The sequence below is a fragment of the Crocuta crocuta genome, unplaced genomic scaffold (genome assembly GCF_008692635.1).
Source record: "Crocuta crocuta isolate KB4526 unplaced genomic scaffold, BGI_CrCroc_1.0 scaffold26, whole genome shotgun sequence".
NCBI lineage: Eukaryota > Metazoa > Chordata > Mammalia > Carnivora > Hyaenidae > Crocuta > Crocuta crocuta.
The window spans coordinates 12311969-12330915 of record NW_027532249.1 but is presented as its reverse complement, the minus strand read 5'-3'; the positions used below and the strand labels follow the sequence as shown (position 1 = coordinate 12330915).

Genomic DNA, 18947 nt, shown 5'->3' with positions numbered 1-18947 from the left:
AATCTATTTTTATCATTTCTCATTCGTTTGTTAGCTGGAATACTACTATAAAAGTAAACATTTCTATTCAGTCGTATAGTTATATTGAGGTACAGCTTATAAAAGAAAGTCTGACTAAATACTTTATTCTTTCCTTTTAGCATATTTGGGAACAATAAGTCACTTCCCTCCATCCTCTAAAGAAGACCAGTGACATTTTTAAATATATTATGCACTCTTGGATTTTAATGTTTGATATGCTTTAGTCCATTGCAGTATTTTTATTGATGCTCATTTGAGGCTACTGAGAATCTCTTCAAATTTACTGCATCTTTTCTTTTTATTATGCATAATACACTTTCTAGAATTATTTTCTCTCCCAGACCTGGAATTACCAGTTTCTAAGGAACAGTAGTCATTTTTTGTGGCATATGACATTCAGAGACTGAAACCTGGGTGCCATGGGTACTCAGTGCTATTAGGTTGGTAAATGTTTGGAAAACTTATTAATGGACAAAGGTAGGATATACTTATTTCCCATTGTAATTGTTAATTTCTTAATTTACGGTATCGTCATCAGAAGCTATTAATTACCAGATTTTTACTTTTTTTGAAATTTTTAATGATTTTCTTTTTACTTCATAATTTTGTTTTGTTTTTAACTTACATGGGAGCTTGAAAATTGTATCTTTTTTTTTTTTTTTTTACTCACTGGTTTTGGGGTTGCTTTTTGGAAGAAAAAAACATCCATTTTCTAATTAGTGAGTTTTCTTACCTCTTGGTGACTTTTCTAAGATTCCATTTATTTTTTGTCTCTTTAGTCTGCCATTTTTTTTTCTGAAGTATAATTAACATACAGTATTATACTAATTTCAGTATACAATATGATTCAACAGTTCTATGAATTTCTCATTGTTTATCAAGATAAGTGTATTCTTGAGGCACCTGAATGGCTCAGTCAGTTAAGGGTTCAACTTCTGCTCAAGTCATGATCTCATGGTTTGTGAGTTCTAGCTCCATGTCAAGATCTCTACTGTCCGCATAGAGCCTGCTTCAGATCCTCTGTACCCCTCTCTCTCTCCCAGTCCCTCACTCTCTCCCTTGAAACATTTTTTTAAAAATAAAAAAGATAAATGTACTCAATTTCCTTAATCTGTTGTGCTCATCCCCAACCCACCTTCCCTCTTGGAACCACTAGTTTTCTGTATCTAAAAGTATATTTTTGTTTGTTTCTTTTCTTCTTTGTTCGTTTGGTTTCTTAAATTATACATATGAATGAAATCGTTATGGCATTTGTCTTCTTCAGACTGACTTATTTCACTTGGCATAATACCCTCTAAGTCAATCCCTGTTGTTGTAAATGATAAAATTTCATTCACATTTATGGCTGAGTAACATTCTGTTGTGTATTTGTATACCACGTCTTCTTCACCCTTCTATTAATACACACTTGGGTTGTTTCCATATCCCAGCTAGTTTGTGTTTTCTTTCGGTAAACACCCACTAGTGGAATTATGGATTTTATGGTAATTCTATTTTTAATTTTGGGGGGAACCTCCATATTGGTTTCCACCATGACCGTACAAATTTGCTTTCCTGTTAACAGTACATAAAGGTTCCTTTTTCTCCACATCCTCATCAACACTTATTATTTCTTGTGTTTTTGATTTAGCCATTCTGACAGGTGTAAAGTGATACCTCATTGAGGTTTGATTTGCATTTCCCTGTTGATTAGAGATGTTGAACATCTTATCTCAACATTGGAAAAATGTCTATTCAGGCATTCTGCCCATTTATAAATAAGATTGTTTGTGGGGCTTTTTAGTATTGAGTTGTATAAATTCTTTGTATGTTTTGGATATTAACCTCTTATCAGATAAATCATTTGTACATATCTTCTCACATTCACTAGGTTGCCTTTTGTTTTATTGATGCTTTCCTTCCCTGTACAAAAAGCCTATCATTTTGGTATAGTCCCAATAGTTTCCTTTTGCTTTTATTTCCCTGGCCAGTGGAGATATATCTAGAAAAATGTTTCTATGCCTGATGTCAAAGAGATTACTACCTGTGTTTTCTTCTGTGTTTTCTTCTAGGAGTTGTATGGTTTCATGTGTCACATTTAGGTTTTCAATCTATTTTGAGTTTATTTTTGTGTATCATATAAGAAAGTAGTCCAGTTTCATTTTTCTGCATGTAGTTATCCAGTTTTTCCAGCCCTATTTGTTGAAGAGACTGTGTTTTCCTCATTGTATACTCTTTCCTCCTCTGTCATAGATTAATTGACCATATAAATTTGGGATTCTTTCTGGACTCTTCATTCTGTTCCATTGATTCATCTGTATTTTTGTGCCAATACCATACTGTTTTGATTACTGCTGCTTTGTAGATCTTTAAGTCTGGGATTATGATACCTACAGCTTTGTTCATTTTTTTCAAGATTGCTTTGGTTATTCAGGTCTTTTAAGGTTTCATACAAATTTTAGGATTATTCTAATTCTGTAAAAAATGCTGTTGATATTTAGATAGGGATTAGATTAAATCTATAGATTGTTTTGAGTAGTATGGGCATTTTAATAATATTGGTTCTTCCACTTCATAAGCATGGAATATTTTTCATGTGTGTCATCTTTAGTTTCTGTCATCAGTGTTTTATACTTTTTGGAGTACAGGTCTTTCACCTCCTTGGTTAAGTTATTTTCTAATTATTTTACTGTTTTTAGTATAATTGTACATGGGGTTTTCATAATTTCTGCTACTTCATTATTAGTATATAGAAATGCAACAGATTTATATATGTTAACTTTGTATTCTAAAACTTTACTGAATTCAGGTATTCATTATAATGGCTTTTTGGTGAAGTCTTTAGGGTTTTCTATATATAGTATCATGTTATCAGCAAATAGCAAGAGTTTAACTTTTCCCTTACCAATTTGGATACATTTTCTTTTTCTTGTCTGATGGCTATGGCTAGGACTTCTAGTACTATGTTGAATAAAAACGGTGAGAGTGGACATTCTTTTCTGTTCCTGATCTTAATGGAAAAGCTGTTTCCTCATGAGTATTATGTTCACTGTAGGTTTCTCATATATGCTCTTTATTATGTTGAGGTATGTTTCCTCTAAACCTACTTTGTTGAGAATTTTTATCATGAATGGTGATAAAATTTATGAATGAATTTTTTCTGCAAAAGCATGTAGTTTTTATTCTTTTGTTAATGTGATTTATGACTGATTAATTTGCAAATATTGAACCACCCTTGCCTCCTGCGAATAAATCCCACTTGATCATGGTGAATGATTTTCTAATGTATTGTTGGATTCAGGTTGCTAATATTATGTTGAGAATTTTTGCACCTATGTTCACCAGAGAAATTAGCCTATAGTTTTCCCATTTTTGTAGAGTCTTTGTCTTGTTTTGGTGTCTGGGTAATGCTGTCCTCATAGCATTTTTCCTTCTTCCTCCATTTTTTGGACTAATTTGAGAATAGATATTAACTCTTCTTTAAATGTTGGTCCCATTCACTTTTGATGCCATCTGGTCCTGAATTTATGTTTGTTGGGAATTTTGTAATTACGAATTCAGTTTCATTGCTAGTAATCAGTCTGTTCAAATTTTCTGTCTTTCTGATTCAGTTTTTGAGAATGTATTTCTTCTAGGTTGCCTAACTTCTTGGCATATAATATTTCATAATATCCTCTACCTCTGATGTCAGTTGTTATTTCTCCTCCTTCACTGCTGGCTGACTTATTTGGGTCCTCTCTTTTTTTCTTGATGAATCTGGCTATATGTTTATCAATCTTGATCTTTTCAAAGAACCAGCTCCTTATTTCCTTGATCTGTTCTATTATTTTTTTAGTCTCTATTTAATTTATTTCTGTTCTCATCATTATTATTTCCTTCTTTGTACTGCCTTTGGACTTTGTTCTTTTTCTAATTTCCTTAGATGTAAGGTGAGTTTGTTTATTTGAGATTTTTCTTGTTTCATTATGAGATAGTCCTGTATTGCTGTAATCTTCCCTTTTTTATTTTAATGTTTATTTATTTTTGAGAGAGAGAGAGCGTGCACAAGCGGGTAGGCAGAGAGAGGGAGACACAGAATCTGAAACCAGCTTTAAGCTCTGAGCTGCCAGCACAGAGCCTGATACAGGGCTCAAGCCCATGGACCATGAGATCATGACCTGAGCCCAAGTCTGATGCAGATGACTGCCTTTAGACCATATACCTCAGCTGAGGTCACAACAAATGCAGGCAGAGGCTTTCTCTGGTGGTTGAGACCTGCAATCGAACCAGATGCCTGACTCCATTCTTTCTGTTGGGGCATCAGTAGCACCAGTCTGCAGGGTGTTCTCCTGACTTGTTCCCAAGAAGCTTTTGTTGGTGGATATGGACAGCCGTCAGACCCATTGCCTACCCGTAGTCCATATGTTCAGGTTGGAGTTGCACTGGTGTGTGTGGTTATTTTCCCAGGTCAAGAGTTGCTTTGAAGTTGTGCGAGTCCCTGCCAGGGCTACTTGCAGTGTATTTCTGGCAGGAGCTGATTTGGAGTGGGGCAAGTTAGATGGGATGGATCTGCAGGAGAATGTGTCAGGCAGTCTAGGCTGGGCCATGGGGAGAAATTATACAGCCTTTAACCTTTTTTTCTTGGAGAAGTCTCCTAACGATCCTTGCCCCTCCAGTGTACATTCTGAGATTAATAAATCATCTTCCTATATACTCTAGGAATTTTTCAAAATGCTGCTTCTATGCTCTATTTCAGCAGTGCTGTTTGTTATGGCAGCTCTTCACAGGCAGTAACTCAGTTTCTTATTGCCTTCCAATCTCCCAGAGCTGAGCCCACTCATTTTTAAAGTACCCAGAGTTTATTCAGCCCTTCTGATTATAAAAACTCAGAAAGTTAAGTCCCACTGGTTTTCAAAGCCTAATGTTATGGGAGCTTGTCTTCCCAGTGCAGGTTCCACATACTTGATGTGCCTGGGGTAGGGTCTGCTCCTCTTCCCTCTTCATGTGTATGGTGTCCCTCCCCTTTCCGGGTAGTCTCCAGGGAGTTTGATTTCTGACTGCATCTCCACCTCTCATACCCTTGTCAGTGTGGCTTCCTCTCTGTGATTAACTGTTGAAAGTCTGTTCTGCCAGTTTTGGGGTCTTTTTCTGAATTAGTTGCACTGACATGGCTGTTATCAGGTGTGTCCGTGCTGGGCTTAGGTTCCTCCTGCTGCACTGTCTTCCCTGTAAATGTCTCCCAAATTTTGAAACATGTTTTGAAAGTCACCACTATCATTGTGGCTTTTTTTTCCATAGGTCCCTTGTATTTCTAACAGCTATGCTTTGTGTATTTTTTATTGAGGTAAAATTCATATTACAAAAAAATTTTTAAGTGTGCAGTTCAGTGGCATTTAATACATTCTTAATGTTGTGCAATCACTTCCTTTATCTAGTTCCAAAATTTTCCTTATCCCGAAAGAAAACCTTGTACCTATTAAATTATCCATCCTTATATCCCCCTCCACCTAGTGCCTGGCAGCCAACTTCTACTTTGTATCTCTGAATTTACCTATTCTGGATATTTCAAATAAATGACATTATACAGTGTGTGATGTCAGACTTTTAATGTCAGACTTTTAATGTCAGACTTCTTTTACGTATATATTTCAGATTCATCCATGTTGTAGCACGAATCAGTACTTCATTTATATCTGAGTAATATCTATTGTATGTATATACCATATTTTGTTTAACCATTCCTCTGTGAATGGACATTTGAACTTCTACCTTTTGACTATTCTGAATAACACTACTGTGAACATTCACGTATTAGAATACTTGTTTTCAGATCTTCTGGGTATATGTCTAGGAATGGAAATGCTGAGTTATATGGTAATTCTGTGTTTAACATTTGAAGAACTATAAACTGTTTTCCACAATAGCTGCACCATTTTACATTCCCACCAGTGATTTTAGGAGTGTTTCAGAATCTCCACATCCTTGCTAATGCTTGATATTTAAGTGATTTTGGTTATAGTCACCCCAGTGGCTGCAAAGTGGTATCTTATTATGGTATTGATTTTCATTTCCCTAATGACTAATGATGTTGAACATCTTTTAGGGGCTTACTTGCACATGAAGTATATGCACATTAGAGATATGATTTGCTAATATTTATTCCCATTCTATAGTTTGTCTTGAAAATGTCTTTTGATATACAGAAGTTAATTTTGATGAAATCCTGTTTATCTGTATATGTTGCTTATGTGTTTGGTGTCATATCTTGGAATACACTGCCAAATCCAGTTTTATCAAGAGTTACCCCTATATCTTCTTCTAAAAGTTTTATGGTTTTAGCACTTATATTTAGGTCTTTGACCAAGGTGGGNTCTATTGTTAGTTTCCTGAGGAACCTCCACACTGTTTTCCAGAGGGGCTGTACCAGTTTACATTCCCAGAAGGTGGGTTAATTTTAATGGCATGATGTAGGTGTCCAACTTCATTCATTTGTGTCAGGATATTCATTTGTCCCAGTACCATTTGTTGTAGAGACTGATCTTCCCCTCATTGAATGATCTTGGTATCCTTGTTGAAAATCAGTTGGCTGTGTTTATATGGGTTTGTTTCTGGATTCTTAGTTCTTTCCAATGTTCTGTAGATCTATCCTTATGCCAGTACCACACCGTCTTAATCACGTTAGTTTTATAGCACATTTTGAAATTGGGATGTTTGAGTCCTTCAACTTTATTATTCTCTTACAGTATTGTCTTACCTATTCAAGGCTCATTGTAATTCCATAAGAATCTGATTATATGCTTTTCCATTTCTGCATTAAATTTCTTTGAAATTTTGGTGGAGATTGTATTGAATTTGTAAATCATTTTTGATAGTATTGCCATCTTAACATGTTAATTCTTCTAGTCCATGAACACAGGCTATATTTCTGTTTATCTAGTTTTTTTTTTTAATTAATTTCAACAGTGTTTTTTAGTTTTCAGTTAAGTCTTATAACTCTTTGACTAAATTATTCCCAGGTATCTTCTAGATGCTTTTGCAAATGAAATTGTCTAATTTTTTTCATATTATATTTTGACTGGTGTGAGCTGCAGGTATTTCATAAATACCATGCTTTGTATATTTTTAATACAATGTTGTTTGGTGTGTTAAGGTTTTATGACATATCTTCTTACTGGATTAGAATTTATTATTATAAATGATAGTAAATGCATCTGACCTTGAGGGTTTTTTCCCTTAATTTGCAGTTTCTAATTACCATTTATTTTTAATATTTATATGTAGTTGATGGGCCTCAAGGGCAAGTGGTAGATTTCATATTTGGGGATTTTAAGAAATTGAGACTTTTTTTTAACTGTGTTTTTTGGTTGAAATTTAACATGTAGCACATATTATGAATAAAATATTCATCTGGGGATATTTTCAAAACATGAACACACCCTCATAACAAAAATTGAGATTGTGAAATTACACATTGCTAGCAACCCAGAAGTCCCCTTTTATTTCCTTTTAGTCACTAACCCCTTTCTTACTAAGTAATCATTATTCTGACTTTTAATAACATAAATTAGTTTTGCTTGTTTTTGAATTTTATGAATAGAATCATGCATTAAACACTTCTTTGTATCTGGTTTATTTCATTACCCTTATGTTTAAAAAGTTCATCTGTATTGTTTTATATGGCAGTAGTTTGTTCTTCTTGATGTAGGATTCCGTTTATTATGTATGGCCACAGCACTTTATTATTCATTCTGTGGTGAATGGATACTGTGATTATTTCCATTTGGGGACTATTATGAATAGTGTTTATAGGAATTCTTGTACATGTTTTTTTGGTAAACATTCCCGATGCATTTTGTTAGTATACACTTAGGAGTGGCAGAGCCATGGAGTATGTTTAGCTTTTGTAAATACATCCCAGATAGAGTCATACCACATTTTATTACACTTTATTGCACTTCGCTGATAGTGCATTTTTTTTACAAATTGAATGTTTGTGGCAGCCCTACATTGAGTGAGTCTCTAACCACCATTTTTCCAACTGCATTTGTTTATTTCATGTTTTCTGTGTCCCATTTTGGTAATTCTCGCAATATTTCAAACTTTTTCATTATTATTATAATTATGGTGATCTCTGATCAGTGATCTTTGATGTTACTATTGTAATTGTTTGGGGGTGCCATGAATCACATCTATATAAGACCACAAACTTAATAAGTGAGTGTGTTCTGACTCCTCTGCCTTCCAGCCATTCTCCTATATTTCTCCTTCTCCTTGGGCCTCTCTATTCTTTGACACATAGTAATATTGAAATTAGGCCATTTAATAATTACACTACAGTGGCCTCGTAAGTGTCCAGTGGGAAAGAAAAGTCGCATGTCTGTCACTTTAAATCAAGAGCCAGGAATGATTAAGATTAGTGAGGAAGGCATTTTGAAAGCTATGATAGGCTGAAAGCTAGGCCTCTGTGTCAGATAGTAAGCCATGGTGTGAATGCAAAGGAAAAGATCTTGAAGGAAATTAAAAGTGCTACTGCAGTGAATACATGAATGATAGGAAAGCAAGAGACAGCCTTCTTGCTCATACAGAGAAAGTTTTACTGGCCTGGATAGAAGATAAGTCAAATGCCTAACTGACTAAGCCACCCAGGTGCCCCACAATGAAGTATTTTTAAATTAAGATATGTACACTTTTTAGACACAATGCTATTGTGATAAACTATAGTATAGTATAAATATAACTTTATATGTACCAGGAAACCAAAAAGTTCATTTGACTCACTGCTATATTCACTTTATTACTGTGGTCTGGAACTCATCCTGCAGTATCTTTAAGGTATGACTGTATAACAAAGTAGCTGCCCCAGTTTACATTCACCCGCAGTGTCTAAGAGTTCCGGTTGCCCCACAACCTCATTAAGGACAGTACTCCTTCCTGTTGAGATTTGTCAGCACTCAAGTTTTAGCCATTCTAATGGTGTATGATGGTATTTCCTTTTGGATTAATTTGCATTTCCCTGGTGTCTACAATTGAGCAACTTTTCACATGGTTAGTGGCAGTTTGTGATGTGCTGTTTAAGTTTTTGCCTCTTTTTTTAATTGGATAGTTTGCCTTTTCCTTATTGGCTTGTATGAGCTCTAGGTATTAGTTCTCTGTCAAATACATAGGTTATAGTTGTTTTCTCCCTATCTGTTTTGCCTTTTTATATTTAAATGCTGTCTACCATTGAATAAGAGGTCTCACTTTTGTTATTTTTAATGTAGTCCAATTTATATTTTTTCCTTTATGGTTAGTACTGTGTTTACGGTGGCCTGTTCAGTTGTTTGATTAGATCACAAAGGCGTTCTTTCTTCTAGAAGCTTTATTGTTTTAATCAATTTGGGTTATGATACCTGATGTTTTGGTTCTTATTCCTTTCACTATTTTTATAATTTTTATATATGAGAGTGTTTTGTTTTTATGTATTACACAGACAAGTTATAATTTCTTAGCATGTTTTTAAAAAGAAAGAAGACGAACTATATATTTTATTTAGCATGTCTTTCATAGGGTTACTAGGAATTTGTATAGAACTCAACCTATATATTTTCCTGTTTCTTCTTAGGAGTTGGTTTATATAAACTTATTCTACATGAAAAATATAGTTTAGTCTGATTTTACTCTCTTTGTACAGATTTTTAAAGCCTGTATTTATTTTAAATACAGAAGGAAGAATTTTTTACTAGTACTGCAACATTTAATCATATCACCATATTTCCTTTATTTCCGTCCATATAAACACACACATCATAATTTGTATTTTTTGCTCAGGCATTTGAAAGAAACTGGCAGGTGTTTCTTTCTCCTATGTAAACATACCTCCTACATAAGCATAATGCCAGTATTGTCTGTAAATTTGTGTGTAAAGAAATTTGTTTCTTTGCTCTCTGGATCCTAGAACTAGCCCAACAGACAAGCATTATCAAGTGCAGTGCCAAAGATTTAATATTCATTTATTCATTAAAGAACTAATTCAGGGAGCCCCTGGGTGGCTTAGTTAGTTAAGCGTCCAACTCTTCATTTCAGCTCAGGTCACGAAATCAGCATTTGTGGGTTCGAGCCTTACCTCAGACTCTGCACTGACAGTACATGGCCTGCTTGGGATTCTCTCTCTTCTTTCTCTGCCCCTCTACCTCTGAGATAGAGCTTGCACGTGCTCTATCTCAAAATAAAAAATAGAATAAATTAAAAAAAAAAAAGACTAATTCAGAAACACTAAAATACAGAGACAATAGAGTCTATTGAAGTCTTTGGCAAGTCCAGTAAGTTAAATGTTGAACTTTGAAAAGTACAGGATTGTTCCTGGTCCTTCTGGCATGCTTTATCCATTTCTATGTCAAATTCTAGGTTACTTTGAAGCACAAAATAAGAAAATAGCTTCTTTCTTACAATATGATTACATTCATTAATGTTAGATTCTATGTTTATGTATTAAAGTTGTATGTTTGCCGAATACTTAACGTAAGCATTAAAAACCTATAAGCCTAACGTATTTTTAGAGTATAGCCTCACTAAGTTTAAGAGTAATTAAACACTTTTCAAAATGTCTGGCACATAAAGAAAATTTAAACACTTGCTTTAATTAACTAAAGATTCTTATTCTTAACACAGTGAAAAAGAACACTAAATAAGGACTCAGATCTGATTTCTGGATCAAGCTCAAGCTCCATCTCTTTGACCGTTTGTGAAGTTAGGAATATGTACTATATGGTCTCCAATTAGCAGTAACACATTTACTAGTATATATTGTAGTTATTATATATATTTAAATTCTTAAATAAATTGTAAGTAAAAATTTTAATATTTTGTAATTTAATGATTTTAAGGATTTATAATTTTAATACTTTATAATTTAATAAATTCTACCTAATCAGAAAATTTAAAATGTTTTTACCTTAATGGTCATGCTGAAAAATAGACATTTCTTTTGATGGGTTTGTGACTTGAACTTTTTTCTTACTTGATAGCTCGAATTACATCTTTACAAGAGGAGGTGAAGCATCTCAAACATAATCTTGAAAGAGTGGAAGGAGAAAGAAAAGAAGCTCAAGACATGCTTAATCACTCAGAAAAGGTAAATGATTTAACATGTACCAATTTTGAGATATATATACTTGGCTACCAAATATTGTAATGTGGTTTTATAAAATGGCATTCATTCCTAATGTTTATATACTTACTTTTTTTGAGAGACAGAGAGACTGTGCTTGTGCACATAAACAAGGGAGAGGGGCAGAGGGAGAAAGAGGAGGGGGAAAGTGGAAGAGAGAGAGAAAATGAATCTTAACCAGGCTTCAACCCATGAGGAGCCCAATGTGGGGCTTGATCTCATGACTGTGAGATCATAATCTGAGCCAAATCAAGAATCTGACCCTTTTACTGACCGAGCCACCCAGCCACACCTATATACTTACACTTCTCAATGTTTTTATGATTAGTGGTGGTTTTGTGGGAGTGTATATGTGTCTTATTTAGGGCTTTTTATTGTGTTATTTTTGTTTTTGACCTTGAAGGATCTTAGATGTTTGATATCATCTGATAATCACAAATTACTTTGGTTTGGAAATATCTTTTCATGTAGAATATTTTTCCCCATGTTTTTTGTACTTGGGTCAGATGATGCTAAATCTTACTAGCCTTATGAAGAAGGAAAACAAAGGATAAGTATATGGTAGACCATGTGTGCTTTTTCCATTTTGTTGGTAAGAGTTAGCAAAATAGAAAACAGCATAAAGTGATTGGCCCTTGCATGTAGTTTTTTTTACCAGTCAAAAAATGTCATTGGTTATCCTCTGTCCTTACTTTGCCAAGAAAAGTATTAAATAGATAATATGTAGATCTAACTTCTACTTTTTCAATTCCTCCATGAATGTGGGTTAACTAGATCCTCAGATAAATGATCAGAAAATGTACCACTTATCTTTTTCTTTGGACATGTTTTGTGATAATCAGAGTAGTATGTCTAAGCCTGGTGTAACTGTGGATGTAATATGAAAGAAGGAAGAGTAGAAGATGCACCCAAACAGAAATGGAATACACTTTGACTTGTCCTTTTGTCAAGGCAATGTAAATCTGGGTATACATTTAATTTAACTGTAAATTAATATAGTTTTAAATCTGAGTTTAATATTTTTTAAGTGGCAGCAAAAATATTTTAATGTACTAAAAAATTGTCCTCTTCATTTCTGATTCTAGCAGTGAACCCTACTGAATATAACTACCACCAAAACCCTTCTGGGGGGAGGAGGGGGTGATATTTTGCTTTTAATTATATGGCTTATTATGATTTTTAAAGTAAGACATATAGATAATGTGAAATATACAAGAAAGTATAAAAATAAAATTGTCTTAAATAAAAATATTTAAGTATGATATCACACTTCAGACCAATGTGATTCATATATTGTCTCTGGTGGAATATTAAATAATGTAAGATTTAATAATGTGTCTTTTGCATAGTATATTATATAACTCATTTTCATTTTGCAGGAAAAGAATAATTTAGAGATAGATTTAAACTATAAGCTTAAATCATTACAACAAAGGTTGGAACAAGAGGTAAATGAACATAAAGTAACCAAAGCTCGTTTAACTGACAAACATCAGTCTATTGAAGAGGCAAAGTCTGTTGCAATGTGTGGTAAGTGTCAGTTTTAATATTTTCTACATGAGTAGTTTTTAAATAATGCCTACCGGAAAAACCTGATTTTGTTGAAAATTACATTTTACAGTAGTATAAACACTTAAAAATTATAAATTGTGATGCAGTTAAAGAATATCTTCCCTTTTCGCTCTTTTGATACCTTCCATTTTTTAAAGTCACAATTTCACCTTCTATTTCCCTCACTCTGTTATCCTCCATTCTTTATCATTGTCAATGGAATCTCTCTTTCCTCCCAGTTTTTTTAGCCTTTTTATTTTCTTCCTGATTCATTCTGAAGATCATTGTCAGTTTATCTGCTTTCTTGCTTAGTACCCTCAATTTTCTAGTTCCTTTGTATTTTCACTTTACTATGACTCTAAACACAACCCTAGATCAAACTAAGTTCTCTTCTTCATGTCTGATAAGTTCTTCAAATGGGGTTAGCCCGTGCATTATCTCCAACCTCAGGTGAGCTGTTAGTTTTTTAGTGTATCACTCACTGTTTCCTTCTCTCAGAGTTTTACTTCTGTTCTCAAGCTTCCTATGTCATTTCTTATACTTTTAGGCGAGCTTTTCTCCTATTTCAAAAAAAAACCATGAAAGCATAGGTGTGAACTCCTCAAACTCTTGTTCTCTTACTTAATCAACCTATCCTACTTCTTTACCCATCTGCATTTTCTTTCCTCTCATCTTGGAAGATATTGACCCTCAGGTGTCTGAGTTGGTTGGCTCAATCAGTTCCAAGTGTCTGACTTTGGCTCAGGTCATGATCTCACAGTTCATGGGTTTGAGCCCTGTGTGAAGCTCTGTGCTGCCAGCTCAAAGCCTGGAGACTATTTGGGATTCTGTGTTTCCCTTCCTCTTTGCCTCTCCCCCACTCGTACTCTGTCTCTCTCAAAAATAAACATTAAAAACATTTTTAAAAAGATACTGATTCTCTTCTTGCTTGGCTTATGTGTGCTAGCTGTACTCAGATCTAGTTTCTTCTTATCTCATCTTAACTATCTTTTTTTTCTTCTTCATCCTTAACCTTTTCTCCTCCACTGAATCATTTCTTGTTGTGAACATGTGCAAGTCTCTTCCATTATACATACATACATACATACATACATAAAGTTTTGTGAGCATGCGGGGTGCCTGGGTAACTCAGTCGGTTAAGCGTCTGACTTACCCTCAGGTCATGATCTCGTGATTTAGGAGTTCAAGCCATGTGTCAAGCTCTGTGCTGACAGCTCAGAGCCTGGAGCCTGCTCTAATCTCTTATACTCATGACCCTAGTTAATGGCTATTTAGTTTTTAGGAGCCCATGCTTGGAATCAAACAAACCTGTTTTGCCTCTTACCTACTCTGTAACTATTAAAAAGATATTAGATGAAAAAATGCATATAAAATACCTGTACATAGAAGGCTTTCAATAAATGGGAAATACTGTTATGGTTAAGGGTGGTGATATTCAGCATCCAGGCATCCAGGCCAGAAATCTGGAAATCATTCGGCAATTCTAGTTCCAGATGATATATACCATATATTCCGCCTTTCCTTTTCTCTTTTAGTTCATGGTGACATCATCAGTTTGCTTGATCTGTTTAATTATTACTCTACCAGGTGTTCTGCTCATCTATCTATTGTTCTCATTTAGGCCAGAGTGATCCTTTTGAAATTTAAATTTTACTGTGCTAGTTCTTCTTAAAATCCATTTGTGGATTTTCATTGTTCGCAAGGTATCTGTCAAACTCCTCAGGACGTAAAGAACCTTTGAGTTGACACCCATCTTTATAGTCTATTATTTTGTACTTTCTTATGTGTACTTCATGCTTCAGCAGTATTAAACTACTTTTATTTCTTTCACATATATTAATTGTTGACTGTCTACTATAGGCCAGGCACACCTGGGAGTATATAGCACAGAATAAGACAGTCCTCCCCCTTAGAGATTATTTTCTGATGGTAGAGATAATCAAAAAAAGCAAATAAATGAAAATCAGCATGGATTGTAATCATTAATGTGAAGAAAATACATACAGTGTGATAGTTTCTAGGTATTGCTATGTTAGATGGAGTTCTGAGGAAAAGCCTCTCTGTACTAATAATATTTGAGTCAAAATGAACCATCCATTTAAAGAGCAGGAGGAAATATGTTCCAGGCAGAAGAGATGATAAGTTCAATACTCTTATTCTCAGAATAGTAGGAAGCCATTGTAGTGCTTTGAGCTGTGCTGGAATTGTAATATATGTTTTTATAAGACCATTCCTGCTATGTGGAAGGTGCTTTTGAGAGAGAGAACAGTTTAAAAAGGGAGATTAGCTAGAAGGCTATATAGTATGTAGGGGGATTAGTGGTAGTAGAACTTGAAAGAAATGGAGATGCAGAGTGCAAGAGTTGGTGGTAAAATTGGATGGAAAGAGGAAGAAAAGGAATCAAGAAAGGTTCCTTTTTTGTTGTTGTTTTTAATTTGTTTTTGCTTTTTAATTTTAACACATGGATGAATGTTAATAATGTTTCAGTATTTAGATGACTGGGATAGGAGCAGTTTGGAATGGGAGGGAAATAAAGGTGTCTATTTTAGATATGTTAACTTTGCAAAGAGTGTTTGATGACTAGGTGGAGATGTCAAATAGTGAATTGATATATGTCTGGGGCTCAGAGGAGAGCAGGATTTATACACATACAGCCATATATAGAACCTGCTAAGGGAAGATAAGGAAGAAAAGAAATGGAATCAGAGCGGAGCCCTTGGGTAGTCTAACATTTTCGAAATGTTACAAAGGAAACCAAGAATAGTCAAAGGAGGTTGCAGGTATACCAATAGAGTATGGTGTTAGAACTCAAAGAGTAAAGTATTGAAAAGAATGAGGAAGTTATTCAATATAATGAATTCTGTTAAGGTCAGTAAAGATGAAGACCCAGACATTGTGTGTCTTCTGAATTTTTTACAGAATGGACCTCATTGGTTATCATACAAATCAGTTTCAGTGGAATGGTAGTGATGGAGTTCAAAATGAAAAATGATAAATGCATAGTAGATGAGGCACTGGAGACAGTAAGCATAGGAAGTTCTTTCAGAAGTTTGTGAACAGAGATAGAATGGTAACTGAAGAGGAATGTAAGATTGGTAGAGGATATTTTAGGAAGGGAGATTATAATAAATGAGATTATTATGTTGATGAGAATGATTCATTTGGGAGCAGGAAATTGTTGAGGCAAGGAAGAGATGAAATAATTGAAGGAACAAAGTCCAGAACAGAAGTGGATGGATTTATGTTTGATTAGAGATGGGAATTAAGAGGTGATGATTACAGGTATGGTTAAGTTTGTAGATTTGGAGGGAAGGATGTGGAAGTTCCATTCTAATGGTTTCTATTTTGTCACCTAGAGGGCAATCTCTGAGAATCGAAAAGCAAACTTACTAAGTTTGAGTCATGTCATGCAACTTACTAGTTGCAGGACCTCGGAAAATTTAACTTCTCAGACCTTTAGTTACCATATCTCAAAAAAGGAGCCTCACTGTAGACTATTTTCTTCTGATAATAATTAAAGTGGCTACTATACTACCAAGGAATCTTGTTTATCTGAATTGCATAAATTAGAATTCCTATCAGCCTTAAGTCCCTTGAAGCTTTTCTGGAACATCAAGGTATAGATTAATAACCACAGGCTTATTTCTCTGCTTTTATCTGAGGTACCTCCATTTTTCTTTTTAGTCACTTCATTTTTTTTCTAGCTATATTTTCACTTTCTGCCCTGGAAATGGCACTGAATAATTTCTCATATCGTTGGGCATGGGCTGGATTTAGAAGGTTTTCTTCTATTACTTTATTTATTTATAACTCCCTTCCTTTAGAGGTCCTATTATTGCAAATAATTCTGATAACATTAGGACTTCTATAATGAATAGCTCCTTTAGAATCCCAGGATAAGAACAGTAGGGATTTTTAGCACCAGTTTCTCTGATAGAGCCCATGCAAGTTAAACTATGTATGTCTGTAATTTTTTTTCTCACAGAAATGGAAAAAAAGCTGAAGGAAGAGAGAGAAGCTCGAGAGAAGGCTGAAAATAGAGTTGTTCAGATTGAAAAACAGTGTTCAATGCTAGATGTTGATCTGAAACAGTCTCAGCAGAAGCTTGAGCATTTGACTGAAAATAAAGAAAGGATGGAGGATGAAGTAAGAAAATAGTACTGATTTTGTTGATCTTATAAAAAAGGAATAATATAAGTTATAACTGAAAAGTTATCATCTATAATTTAAACAACAAGGAGGAGGTTTGAATAAAATAACCTGTATGTGTATGTGTTCACCACTGTAGAGTCACCACTATATCCTTACTTATTAGGATTTTTATCTACAGATAATTACTGAACAGTTACACCATAGGGTCTATACTATTTTATACTGACAGTGCAACTCTGTAGAAGTGTCATAGCTCCTCTCCTGAAGAAATTGACCATCTGCTTTTTTAAAAACACAAAAACAAAAAAATCTTTATTATAAAGTTATCCTGTAATCCCAAAGAGGAGAAATTGCTCATAGATCTCAAGAAAAATGTTAACTACAGGGTCTTGACTGGCTGAGATTGATAGAAAACACACGGTACACATTTACAAAGCAAAAAATAAAAAGATAAAGTGCCATTATATCCTTGTGATTATTACATGTATTTTAGAAATCACTTAAACTTAAATTGGTAGGAATCAGTTTGCATATATAAGTTAGAGGGGGGAGAGAAAGAAGACCATAAAAATCCAGAAAGACTTCTTATAGGAGGAATGAGATTATTACCATTATTTAAAGATTGAGCAATACCTCAAAAGGCAATAGTTTGAGAGCAACCAGAGTTAATAGAGAGAGGGAACGTTATCAATAATCATGATGATAATATAATGGTTAATGAATGAAGATAGGTAAGTGAAAGACAAAAAAAGGACTTGGTCTGACCAGAGAAGAAAAGACATGAGTAGTCATGGGAAACTTGGAGACCAAAGTACTGATAGTCATTTAAACTTAAAGTGGGAGGGTATAGGTGAAAATACTCTTTCAGAAAATAAAGTTAGTCTGATAGTGTTCTATAGAATTAACTAGAAAGAACAGAGATTTATAGCATACCTGTTATAGCCAACATGAAGGAAGAAAGTTTGAAAATTTAGAAGATCATATTCAGTCATTTCAAAATGTAATTTTTGAGTATCTTTTATGTTCCTGGCTCTGCTAGAGTTGGATTACTGAATAAGATAAATATGTTCTTGACTTTTGTGGAAATTTCAGCTCAAAAGGAAAGACAGATATTAAGATCAAAATTACAAGTATGGCATATATTTAAAGAGGAAGTAACTGACTGCTATAGGAGTGTTATGACTAATCACATCCAGGGGTTAAGGAAGGCCTCACTAAACTTTAGAGGGTTATAGACCAGAGCACAAACAGTCATGAATGAGAAAAGGTAAATTTAAATACCCTTTATGTCCCTCCAAAAGTGGCTTTTATAGCCACTTTCTAATTCAGAATTTCTGTACATGTTGGGGCAGAAAGAAACCAGATATTTTTCCTCCAAGATCTCATATCTGAAATTTGGCAATTAATTTGACTTAATAGTAAGTTCTGTAGTAATAAATAATGTTTCAACAATGGAGACTCTTTAGAGAATACTAATATTCTCTGTATAAGGCAGCATAACACACTTGAGATTTGATTGGTATTCTTTCAAATAATGTTTACTAAATTATTAGTGAGATTTAAGACTGCAATTATTTTTCTTATTCAAAGGTTAAGAATCTATCTCTGCAACTGGAGCAGGAATCAAATAAGCGAGTATTGTTACAGAATGAATTGAAGACTCAAGCATTTGAAGCAGACAATTTAAAATGTCTAGAAAAACAGATGAAACAGGAAATAAATACTTTATTGGAAGCAAAGAGATTATTAGAATTTGAGTTAGCTCAGCTTACAAAGTAAGTCTCAAAAAAACTTTTTTGTTTCTTTTTTGTGTCCTACAAATGTTGTTTGATACTGTGTGTAGAAATAATATATTTGGAATTTGTGAAAGGAAGACTTAGGGAAAAAAGCATTTAGAAATAAAAGAATTTACTTGCAAAGGTTTGCAAGGGATCCTTACTAAATAAAAAGTAGAGATCTTTAAAGGGAGAAAAAGGTGGTTATCAAGGCTACTGACTTTATAGTAAGTCCATTTATGGTGGGAAAAATTACTTTTCTCATTATTTTCATGCCCCCAAAAGTCCTGTTTCTTCACAGTAGAATTATAAAACTCAGGGATAAATTTTTATTATTAAGGATT

General features: G+C 34.1%; 1 protein-coding gene and 1 long non-coding RNA gene across 4 annotated transcripts in view; one reads left to right on the top strand and one right to left on the bottom strand.

Moving 5' to 3' along the window:
• Window positions 1–18947, top strand: part of ROCK1 (Rho associated coiled-coil containing protein kinase 1) — a 169406-nt gene that overhangs the window by 109468 nt on the left and 40991 nt on the right. For both annotated transcript variants that reach the window (XM_077778069.1, XM_077778068.1), the window contains exons 17-20: window positions 10983–11089; window positions 12505–12655; window positions 16662–16822; window positions 18419–18603. In XM_077778069.1, the coding sequence (XP_077634195.1) occupies window positions 10983–11089; window positions 12505–12655; window positions 16662–16822; window positions 18419–18603 (604 nt within the window). The remainder of the gene's footprint in view (window positions 1–10982; window positions 11090–12504; window positions 12656–16661; window positions 16823–18418; window positions 18604–18947) is intronic.
• Window positions 9943–11309, bottom strand: LOC144243049 (uncharacterized). 2 transcript variants are annotated; one of them, XR_013338523.1, is made up of 3 exons: window positions 11196–11309; window positions 10910–11029; window positions 9943–10177 (listed from the first exon to the last, which is right to left on the bottom strand). It is a non-coding gene; the product is annotated as an uncharacterized LOC144243049 (long non-coding RNA). The 2 variants fall into 2 exon arrangements; XR_013338522.1 differs by having other exon boundaries at window positions 9943–10173.